The sequence below is a fragment of the Mirounga angustirostris genome, unplaced genomic scaffold (assembly GCF_029215605.1).
Source record: "Mirounga angustirostris isolate CCGP_5_RB_7025 unplaced genomic scaffold, mMirAng1.0.hap1 SCAF_7, whole genome shotgun sequence".
Classification (NCBI taxonomy): Eukaryota; Metazoa; Chordata; class Mammalia; order Carnivora; family Phocidae; genus Mirounga; species Mirounga angustirostris.
This window is the reverse complement of record NW_026991715.1, coordinates 34846006-34857831: the sequence shown is the minus strand read 5'-3', so window position 1 is coordinate 34857831 and position 11826 is coordinate 34846006. Positions and strand designations below refer to the sequence as shown.

General features: G+C 44.4%; 2 protein-coding genes across 2 annotated transcripts; both read right to left on the bottom strand.

Moving 5' to 3' along the window:
• Nucleotides 1-1143: 1143 nt before the first annotated feature.
• Nucleotides 1144-4487, bottom strand: LOC135365364 (protocadherin beta-3-like). The gene has a single exon (XM_064596012.1). It carries the CDS (start codon nt 4261-4263, stop codon nt 1900-1902), a length of 2364 nt encoding a protein of 787 aa, XP_064452082.1. The 5' UTR covers nt 4264-4487; the 3' UTR covers nt 1144-1899.
• Nucleotides 4488-5616: 1129 nt separating this feature from the next.
• LOC135365363 (protocadherin beta-17-like) lies at nt 5617-11529 on the bottom strand. The gene has a single exon (XM_064596011.1). It carries the CDS (start codon nt 10109-10111, stop codon nt 7715-7717), a length of 2397 nt encoding a protein of 798 aa, XP_064452081.1. The 5' UTR covers nt 10112-11529; the 3' UTR covers nt 5617-7714.
• Nucleotides 11530-11826: the final 297 nt, after the last annotated feature.

The window sequence follows — 11826 nt, the reverse complement described above, 5'->3', positions numbered from 1 at the left end:
AAAATGACAGCGTTTATAACTACATTTTAATGTATGATTCAAGGCAAGTCAATCTTAAATTTGTTTTCTCTTTCGGGAACTTGCAAAATCACTGAGAAACTTTATTTTCTTCTAGTCACCAGTTTTCAGTTCTTGGAAGGTTCTATCCATCTGGATGAGAAAATGTCTCTGAGGAGAAAACTGATTTTTTCCTAATCAACTTCTCTAATTGGGAACTAAATAATTTGTCTCTTAAATATAAGTTTTTCTGTTTCACCCAAAATAGCCATAAAATGTGATGTTTTGGTTGCTTCCAGATTTTATCCATAGGTGTAGCCAATTTAGACTTTCACAATGATACTCCTCCCTCTTCTTAGGACTACCTATTCTTGGATATCTTTTAATTACATCGTAGGGAGTAGAATACTGATGTGGATGGACAGTGTTTATCCCAGAAGGACCATATATAATCCTGAGCATGTCAGATTGAAATCAGGAGGAGGGAACCAAGACAGGAAACACAAAATACATATGTATTTCCCTCATATATCACCATCTAAACACAAAGTGGGTATTAATTTAAATGGTTCTTCTTAAAAGACTTATTTTTATTTATTTATTATTTATTTATTTTAGAGAGAGAATGGGGGCAGGGAGGGGCAGAAGGAGAGGAAGAGAGAATTCAAGCAGACTCCAGTCGGAGCATGGAGTCAGAGCTTGATCTCATGACCCTGACTGAGATCAGGACCTGAGCCGAAACCAACAGTCAGTGGCTTAACTGACTGGGCCACCCAGGCGGCCCTAGATATTAATTTTAAAAGTAAGATTGGATGGGACACCACTTTTACTATAATGCATTCAGAGATCATATTATGTATGTGCTTTCTTGAAAACTTTTAAAAATGATGCCTAGATTGGGACACCTGGGTGGCTCAGCTGGTTGAGCACAGGACTCTTGGTTTCCACTCAGGTTATGATCTCAGGGTCCTGAGATGGAACCCTGCCTCCCGCTCCCAGCTAAGTGCTGAGTCTGCTTGAGATTCTCTCTCTCTCTCCTTCTGCCCCTCTCCCCACTCTCTCTCTCTCAAATAAATAAATAAATAAATAAATAAATAAATAAATAAATAAATAAAATATTTTAAAAATGACTCTTGGGTTGATAACATTTGTATCTCAGAATTTACAAACTAAATTATCATCACATCAGATGCCTCACTAAACAGTTTTCGTGCAAAATGGAAAGGCACAATCTGTTGTTCAAAATACTCTAGGCTTAATTTTTATTTTCAGTCATCATGAGAATACTGTAGGCAAATCCAAGAGTAATTTGCCTTATAGCTTATATTTTGTGTGCATTTTTGTCTACATTTACATTAATGCATAAAATATTGAAATATTAATTGCAAATATCAAAACAGAAAGTGAATTAAATGTATTGCTTTCATCTAACTACTATGTCCTTAAAAACATGTTGTATCTTAAAGAAGGTACATCTTAAAGAAAACACATTTTTATCTATCCACACACTTCATTAACTACAAAGCTGCTTTAAATATATTGTAAAGAACAATATCTGACTGTATTATACAGGCTACATTACAAGATTACTGGTGTGGAACTCTATCTACATTGCTCTGGATATAGAATTTGAGATGAGCTCCTTAAAGTAAACCTGTTAGAAATCATCATTAAAACAAAACGAATGTATTTTTGCTCACCTATTAGAAAAAGGAGGCATTAAGACTGCATTAATAAGAAAGGAAGCAGATGAAAAAAGAATATGCAAGGATTAACAACACAAAGTAAAATCAATATATAAACAAAATGTTATATCAACTAAAGATTCTTGATTTCAGAAGAAAACATCCATAGCCAAACACCTATTTTTTCACTGTTCTGTAAATGAAACCTAAACTATCCTTAAAATTGGAGCTTTGCTTTAGTCTCAGTGTCTTGAACCAGGCCATTGGGAAAAATTGGCTTGAGGAACTTGAACTCATTGGTCCCTGAGTCTCCCGTCAGACACACCTGGTACTGGTAGCTGTGCGACAGGGTCCCCGCGCCGCTGACGTCCAGCAGGTGGCCCGCGAAGGGGCCCTCGGGCAGCGAGCAGCCGCCCCCCGCCGCGGCCCGGCTCCTCCTGCCCAGCCGCACCGCCACGAACCCCAGCACCGCCACCAGCAAGAGCGACGACACCGACGCCAAGGCCACCACCAGGTGGACGGTGAGCGGGTCGGCCCGGGCCTCGGCCGCCGCCGCGGCCGGGAGCGGCAGGTAGGGCTGCGAGAAGCCGTCCACCAGCAGCACGTGCAGCGTGACGCTGGCCGACAGCGGCGGCTCGCCGTTGTCCTTGACCAGCACCAGCAGCCTGTGCCGGACGGCGTCGCGCGCGCTCAGCGGCCTGGCCGTGCGCACCTCGCCGTTGTGCGCCCACACGCCGAACAGCCCGGGCTCCGTGGCCCTGAGCAGCTGGTACGCCAGCCAGGCGTTCTGGCCCGAGTCGCCGTCCACCGCCACCACCTTGGTCACCAGGTAGCCCGCCTCGGCCGCCCTGGGCACCAGCTCGGGGCAGCGCGCCGAGCCGTTCTGCGGCGGGTACAGCACGAAGGGCGCGTTGTCGTTGGCGTCCCCCACCAGCACGCGCACCAGCGCCTGGCTGCTGAGCGCCGGCGAGCCGCGGTCGGCCGCGCCCACGCGGAACTCGAACGCGCGCAGCGCCTCGAAGTCCAGGGAGCTGAGCGCGAACAGCTGCCCGGTGGCCGCGTTGAGGGACACCAGCGAGGCCAGGGGCAGCCGCGGGTCGTGCGGCGGCAGCAGCGAGTAGGTGACCTGCGCGTTGGCGCCCGCGTCTCTGTCCGCGGCGCTCACGCGGCCGATGTGCAGGCCGGGGCTGTTGTTCTCGCGCACCCGCAGGGTGTAGGCGGTGTGGCTGAAGGCCGGCGCGTTGTCGTTCACGTCGGACACCGTCACCGTCATGTGGTGCTGGGTTTGCAGCCTGGGGGTGCCCAGGTCAGTGACGGTGATGGTGATGTTGTACTCGGCTCTTGTCTCTCGGTCCAGAGCTGTGTTTGTCACGAGGGTGTAAAAATTCTCTATTGATGGTTTGAGGATGAAGGGGAGATTGTTCTCGATGGAACACATAATTCTCCCATTGTCTCCAGAGTCTAGATCAGAAACACTGAAAACAGCCACCACAGTCTCCGGCGAGTTCTCAGGGATAGGGCTGGTAATTGAAGACAAGGTCAGTTCTGGTGGATTGTCGTTCACATCAACCACCTGAACTATCACTGTGGTTTCTCCTGAAAGGCCTCCGCCATCCTTGGCTTCTATGTCCAGTTCATAAGTATTCATAACCTCGTAATTCAAATATTTGACTAGCTGGATATCACCAGTAATTGGATTTAGCTGAAAAGTTTTGCGAATTTCTTCAGAAGCGTGAAAAAATGCGTATGATACTGTCCCAAAATTTCCTGTATCTAAGTCAGAAGCTGAGACCGTGACAATAACAGAGTTAATGGGGCTGTTCTCTAGAATTTGAACCTCATAGAGTGACTGTGTAAATTCTGGGGCGTTGTCGTTTATGTCTAAGACCAGGATGTGGATCTGGGCGATCCCCGACCGGGGTGGAGAGCCGCCATCCAGCGCGGTGAGGGTCAAAATGAGCTCTGGCTGCTCCTCACGGTCCAGTGCTTTGCCCAGCACTAGTTGTGGGTATTTTCTTCCGTCCCTACGACTGCGTGTGAGAACGTGGAAATGGGCATTAGGGGCGATCGTGTAGTTTTGGAGACTGTTTCTTCCCACATCCAAGTCCTCAGCATTTTCCAAAGGAATTATGGTTCCTGGTGGCGTGTTTTCTAAGAGTTTCAGCTGTATTTCATTTTCAAAGAATACAGGAGAATGGTCGTTTACATCTATGACCTGAAGCTCATTTGTAATAAACTGCAAAGGGGTTTGCAGTAATATCTGAAAATGCAGTATACAGGGCTCCGTGGGGCCGCATAGCTCTTCCCGGTCCAATTTCTCATGCAGGAGCAAATCGCCGGTCTGATGGTTGAGCTGAAAATGCTGTTTGTTCCCTTTAGACACAACTTGGGCCCCCCTCACAGCCAGTTCCCCTACCCCTAGCCCTAGATCCTTTGCCAGGTTGGCTATTAAATAGCCCCTCTCTGTTTCCTCAACCACAGAGTAGCGTCTTGACTCAGACCCAGCCAGAGACCCACCCAGAAAAACAAAGAGAAATAGGACTTGCCTTTGTCTAAGAAAGCGCTCCCCTCTGGCCTCCATTGTGCTTTCGGCCACGTTCCTTCCGGAAATATTGCCAAACTAAGCCTCCGGCAGCGCTAGCAAACACAGTCTTTTGCCTTCCAACCTTTGAGGAAGGTCTAGCGAATAATCCTTCCCAGGGCTCAGATTTGCTTGCTTGGAAAATCTGCCCAGGCTCACAATTCCTAGTTTACCGAACTGGATCCGTGCCTTACAGAGTGCGCACAATGCCGGTGGTTTAATTCACCTTCTTAGTCAACAGCGCCACCATGCGTTCGCTGGTAGCTTAAGAATCTTAGAGAAGGTGTTCTGTTGAGGCCGGGTGGGTGTTTCGATTTTTTAATCGCTTATTCCCCTTATCAAACCCATTTGACGCTACTGGAGGAGGTTCTTGTGTTAAATGAGTTAAACAAACACAACGTAGGGAAATGAAATGTGCTTTTAAAAAAACAACCACTGTCTTTGGTAAGAGTCCTCATTTACATGTTTTTGCTGATTTATATGATTTTGCTGGTAGAGCTACTCTTCCTGCCCATCTGCAATTATTACACATAAACTTTAAAGGATTTTGCTCTAAATGATGATATGCTTCATAGCCTACTTGCATTTTTCTCTTATTTTCCAGATTTTGCAAAATGTGCATGAATTGCGTTTATTACCAGGAAAAAATGCTATGAGAAGGTGACCTCATACAAGGTGATGAAAAATTATAATAGGTCATGTCAGGGGGTATATTCAGAGGCCACAAATGCCCAATTCTTTTCAATCTTCACAATCATTCAAGGAACACAGAGATTACTCCTCTTCTTATTTCATAGTAATTTTACAATTACTGGTTTCATCTATATAATAACTGTAATAACTGTTTCATCTGTATTTTATCCGTGGAAACACGTATTTGTTGAGTTTGTAGAAGTTAGGTATTATAGTGGTAACAAGACAAATCATGTCTATATATCTTATACAGTTTACCACCTAATGGGATGAACAGACTTTAAATATATGTTCAAACAAACTGTGAAAAGTGCTATATAGGAAATGTACTGAGTGCACTGAAAGTATGCTATAGGAGGACCTGACTCAATGGGTGGCGGGTGAAAAAGTTTCATCAAAGTTGTGCCACTTAATCTGGAAGATGAAGGATAAGATGTTTGTCTTACAGGCTAAGTCTTACAGACTAAGACTGTAAAATGGGAAGAATACATATGAGAAACTGATATGTAAAGGCCTGCAACAGTAAAGTATAGCTATTCTAGATAATAAAAGGACAGTGTACCCAAAACTTCGTGTCTCAAGAGTAAGTGGGAAGAGAAGGATGGAGAGATAAACTGTGGGCAAATAACAGATGCTTGGATTTTATTCTGAGAATAAAAGGAAGATATTGCAAGGTTTTAGGCAGAGAAATGAAACAATTCAAATATCAAGTGTTCAATCTAGCATCTTCACAATTACCAGGAATGTAACATGAAGGATCATTTATTAGGATTACTCTTAATATTAGTAACACTAAAAATAACAGCAATTATACTTCTATATCTTTATATTATCTCATTTTATCGTAATTTCAAGCTAGAGAAATAGCTGTTACTAGCATTTTGGGGGAATAGAAATGATGTGACTTATCCAAGATCCTATTAAGTATTAGCAGTGCTCTACACTGTGAATCTCAAAAGGACACCTTTAAAATTCATATTATAATTTTAATAGTAAAGCTCATACAAATAAACATAAAATGACATAAGAACTTAAATATAGGCTGAAGAACACTAAGAACTAAAACTGTGTCTTAATGTATGGATGTGAAATTGAACTGCAAGAAATAAAGTTGGATGAATCATTTAGGGAATTATAGAAGGAAATTTAAATTATAAAATAAAAAATACAATTTCCCCATATATATTCCTTAAGCTAGAACGCAGGAGAGGAGACTCAAATTAATCAGGAGGAGAGAAAGGAAAAATATATTGAAGGAAAGAGACACCAGGGACTGATAACTGCATAATCTTTCAGTAATAGTGATCAGTTGAATTAATAACCAAAAATTATATATGTAATTCCTTATACATTAGAGAGCATTTAATTCCAGCAAAATTTTGTTCTATGAGTATTTTAGTGTCTTTAAATATCAAAATATCACAGGGTGAAATAAAGACACTTCTTTCTTTCAATCATTTAGCCAAAACTTTTATTAACCTATAATCCTCCAATTACTGTGCTAATCATACAATAAATGGGGAGCTGTTGGGAAACATATTCCAGAACCTAAAAAGAAAAAAAGTTATGAAAAGCCTAGGAAACAGAAAAGGGAAAAATAGAAGTAGTGAAGAAAAAAAAAATGGCCACACTAAGATAAATCTTTCCCCGTAGGCTTATTTCCAAAATGGAATCATAAATGCTCCAAAAAAAATTTTTTTAAAGATTTTATTTATTTATTTGACAGAGAGAGAGATAGAGACAGCAGGAACACAAGCAGAGGGAGTGGGAGAGGGAGAAGCAGGCCTCCCGCTGAGCAGGGAGCCCGATGCAGGGTTCAATCCCAGGACCCTGGGATCATGACCTGAGCCGAAGGCAGACGCTTAACGACTGAGCCACCCAGGCGCCCCAATGGTCCAGAATTTTTGAAAAATGCAATGCCAAACTACATTTGAAGTTTCTAAAATTTGCTCAAGGACAAAGACATAGATTTATTTCCTCATATCTTCTGGATTTTAAGGATGTTAATAGATGACTTGCAATTGCTAAAATGGGTAACTTTTGAAATGAGCAGAGGTTTAAAGAAAAAAATATTAATAGAAAGCATGAAGAATTACATGGCTTTGAAAACAACTGGACACATGCTATTTATTTAACTACATTTGAGAATATTAGTGGTTGACTGAGCACTTTTGATGTGAATGGTTTGTAGAATCCAGCAGTCAAGGTTGTCACAATCTCTAAGGAATCATAATCTTCATTATGGACACTTTAAGGAAGTACATATTTAGAAAAATGTGAGAGGTTGCTTTGTTATTAATGAATATGCATATATTAATGGTTTTAGTCAATATGAGTTAACAGAATAAAAGTTATACTAGTCTAAGAGAATATACAAACACAAATATTCTGGGTTGGAGAAAGAATAAGCTTATGTAGCGATTAAAACATTTAAAAAATGTTTTAAATTTTAAGTTCTGCAAAATTACCTACGAGCTGTGGAAGGTGAGTTTGGAAAAAGGTGCTGTAACTTAAAAATTAAAGACTTCTGAAAATACAAAATTTACTTTCACACTTTAAGTTGAATGAAGTTACAGTGAGACTAATCAACAAAAAGAAAGCAAAGGAAATTTGCATTCCTTATACCACAAATGAACACATTTAGAAACACCAGTAACATGCACTAAATTAGAATAGAACCCCAATAAGCAAGGCAGTAAAAAAGGACTTTCAACAAATTAACTGAGACTAGGCTCAGTAGACCCTTATTAATTAATACTTAATTGAATTCAAAGTTATCCCTGAAACTGGGGTTTGCTTCACTAATCCTCTCTTCACCCAGACCAAGGAAACTGGGGAGAACTGGCTTGAGGAACTTGAACTCATTGGTTCCTGAGTCTCCCGTCAGACACACCTGGTACTGGTAGCTGTGCGACAGGGTCCCCGCGCCGCTGACGTCCAGCAGGTGGCCCGCGAAGGGGCCCTCGGGCAGCGAGCAGCCGCCCCCCGCCGCGGCCCGGCTCCTCCTGCCCAGCCGCACCGCCACGAACCCCAGCACCGCCACCAGCAAGAGCGACGACACCGACGCCAAGGCCACCACCAGGTGGACGGTGAGCGGGTCGGCCCGGGCCTCGGCCGCCGCCGCGGCCGGGAGCGGCAGGTAGGGCTGCGAGAAGCCGTCCACCAGCAGCACGTGCAGCGTGACGCTGGCCGACAGCGGCGGCTCGCCGTTGTCCTTGACCAGCACCAGCAGCCTGTGCCGGACGGCGTCGCGCGCGCTCAGCGGCCTGGCCGTGCGCACCTCGCCGTTGTGCGCCCACACGCCGAACAGCCCGGGCTCCGTGGCCCTGAGCAGCTGGTACGCCAGCCAGGCGTTCTGGCCCGAGTCGCCGTCCACCGCCACCACCTTGGTCACCAGGTAGCCCGCCTCGGCCGCCCTGGGCACCAGCTCGGGGCAGCGCGCCGAGCCGTTCTGCGGCGGGTACAGCACGAAGGGCGCGTTGTCGTTGGCGTCCCCCACCAGCACGCGCACCAGCGCCTGGCTGCTGAGCGCCGGCGAGCCGCGGTCGGCCGCGCCCACGCGGAACTCGAACGCGCGCAGCGCCTCGAAGTCCAGGGAGCTGAGCGCGAACAGCTGCCCGGTGGCCGCGTTGAGGGACACCAGCGAGGCCAGGGGCAGCCGCGGGTCGTGCGGCGGCAGCAGCGAGTAGGTGACCTGCGCGTTGGCGCCCGCGTCTCTGTCCGCGGCGCTCACGCGGCCGATGTGCAGGCCGGGGCTGTTGTTCTCGCGCACCCGCAGGGTGTAGGCGGTGTGGCTGAAGGCCGGCGCGTTGTCGTTCACGTCGGACACCGTCACCGTCATGTGGTGCTGGGTTTGCAGCCTGGGGGTGCCCAGGTCAGTGACGGTGATGGTGATGTTGTACTCGGCCTGGCTCTCTCTGTCCAGCGCTCCTTCAGTTACTAGAGTGTAGAAATTTTCTACAGTAAGTTTCAGAAGGAAGGGGAGATGGTCTGGGATGGAACACATCATTTTGCCATTTTCCCCGGAGTCTGGATCTGAAATTCCAAAAATAGCGACCACTGTATCAGGGGTGTTTTCTGGGATATCACTGGTGAATACTGACATAGTCAGTTCGGGCGTGTTGTCGTTTACATCCATCACTTCTATGGCTACAGAGCATTTTCCTGATAGTCCCCCGCCATCTGAAGCCTCAATTTCCATACGGTAAGATTGAATTTCCTCAAAATCCAACATTTTTTTTAATCGAATTTCCCCTGTGACTACGTTTATTTCAAAGGCCTGAATCACTTGATTTGAGGATTGGAAAAATGAGTAGGAGAGCTCTCCAAGAGTCCCAGCATCTAAATCTCTAGCAGTCACAGTGATGACAAGGGACCCTATAGGGCTGTTCTCTGGGATTTGCACCTCATAGAGCAGCTGAGCAAATTCAGGAGCATTATCATTTATGTCCAAGACTACGATGAGAACCTGAGAAGTCCCAGTTCTAGGCGGTGACCCACCATCCAGGGCCATGAGCGTTAACCTGAGCTCTGACTCTTCTTCCCGGTCCAGCGCTTTGTCCAGCACCAGCTCAGGGTATCTCCTGCCATCGCTGTGATTTCGAGTGAAAAGGTGGAAATGGGAGTTGGTGCTAATAGTGTAGTTCTGAACTGTGTTACTGCCCACGTCTAAATCTTGAGCTATTTTCAAAGGAAATGCAGTCCCTGGATGGCTGCTTTCTGAGATTTTCAGGAGGATTTCATTTTCCAGGAATTCTGGGGCGTGGTCATTTATGTCTCGTAGCTGTAGTTCACCTTTAATAAACTGCACTGGGCTTTTTAATAAGACCTGGAAATGCAGTATACATGGATCTGTGTCACCGCACAACTCTTCCCGGTCCAATTTTTCGTTTAGGAGCAAATTCCCACTCTTCTGCTCGAGCTGCAAATACTGTTGATTCCCTTTGGAAAGAATTCGAGCACCCCGCGCGGCCAGCTCCCCCAAGCCAAGCCCCAGATCTTTCGCGAGGTTGGCCACAAAGGAGCCGCTTTCCCTCTCTTCTAGAACCGAATACTTAATGGTCGTACTGCCCACTTCCCACCGTATTAACAGTATTAGGATAATAATGGAGCTCACTTGCCTTTTCTGCAGCGCTTTGGGTAGCATTGTCTCCATCGTTCTTCGGCGTCCAAAAGATGCAGTATTTAATCACAAAATAATTGCTGTGCAGCCAACTCTACTATCTTCATTCAATAATCTTGAGTTAGTTGCTAACATTGACTGACATGGGGATAGCGGCCTCTCTGAAACCTACCATCGCCCAAGAGTGTAAAACCTTTCCTTTTCAAGTAGCCGGAAACTGCTCAGCTGTTACAGAGGCTGCAGAGTTTTTCACTTTCTTAGCCTGCAGCGCCACCAAGCGTCCTGCCTTACAACTTCAGTTTTTGTTTTTTGGGGTGGGTTTTTTGTTGTTTTTCATTTCAAAGCATCATGCAACAGTTAAAACAAAAAGAAAGCCTTTTGGGTTATAAACTCCACTCCACCCCACTCTGCGGTATTCTTCAGGTAGCTAACAATATTTGTGAGAGCAAAAGTAATACTTACATATCTATATCTATATTCATCTTCCTTAAAGGTACAAGTTCAGTATACAAAACTCTGCTCAAGACAAATTCATTTATTCATTTAACCAGTATTTCTCTATGCAGGCAATTTTCTAGCTTCTGGAGATAAAATGGTAAATTAAACACAAAATTCTTGCTCTTGGGTGCTTACATTCAATTACAAAAAAATTGCTGTATTGTGTTAGAAGAAGTTATGAATTTTAAAATCCACTTTCTACTCCCAAATTGCAATGTGCCTGTAACTCCTGAAAAATTTTTTAAATGTGATTTCTTGTCAGTCTCTGGGCAATTTTTTCCTTTGTAAATTCACTCTGTGCAATGCCCAGTAAGACTAAGAGGAAATGGCCATTTGTTTTGTTAGAAATCAATGTAAGTTCAGAATTCAGACAATGTCTTTTCTACAAACATGTAGAAGGCAAAAAATTCAATGGAGTCAAAGATATACTTTCTTGGGAAGGGTTTTGATCTGTCAACATTGGACAGTGGCCCATCCCAGTGTACATCCCCTGGGACTATGGAAATGGGTATATTGAAAAACACCACGGCACCAACTAAAGTCAAGTGGTTGCAGTGACACTAGCAGGAAAAGTAGTTTCCCCCAGAGAAGAATGCTTTCCCAAGGAGGAGGGATAAGTATCTAAGAATACAAAACAGTAAGTGTTCCCTATAGTCATTGTACCAACTGGTAATCATCTATGACAGTTCACTTATTTGGACACAAACCTCAGCCAAATATAATTTAGTTAAGCCTAGGTCCATTTTAATTAAGGATAAGAATAAAATATTCACTCAGCTATCAGTTTAGTATAAATTACCTGACTTCAATGGAGAGTTGAAAAGAGAAATTTTTCTTAAGATACTACAAATAAAACCAACACAAGACAAATATGGCCTAAACTGTGAAAGTAAATGATTTTATGATTGATAAAGATTAATGATACTTACACAGCACTTTATTTATGACATTACCTAATAACCTGCCATTAATTACTTAGTTCTTGGCAGGTATCACACATGTAGAAGCTTGAGAAACTAGGAGGAAGAGTTTGAAAAATATAATTTGGGTTTTATTAAATAATACATTTTAAGGAGCACCTGAGTGACTCAGTCGGTTAAATGTCTGCCTTCAGCTCAGGTCCTAATCCCAGGGTCCTGGAATCGAAACCTATAGCTTGCTTCTCCCTCTCCCTCTGGTTTCTTCTCCCCCTCCCTCTGCCTGCTGCTCCCCCTGCTTGTGCTCTCTCTTTCTCAAATAAATAAATAAAA

Bases quoted from the DNA above. Each gene is read 5' to 3' on its own strand.
- LOC135365364 (XM_064596012.1), bottom strand. From the start codon at position 4,263: ATGGAGGCCAGAGGGGAGCGCTTTCTTAGACAAAGGCAAGTCCTATTT.
- LOC135365363 (XM_064596011.1), bottom strand. From the start codon at position 10,111: ATGGAGACAATGCTACCCAAAGCGCTGCAGAAAAGGCAAGTGAGCTCC.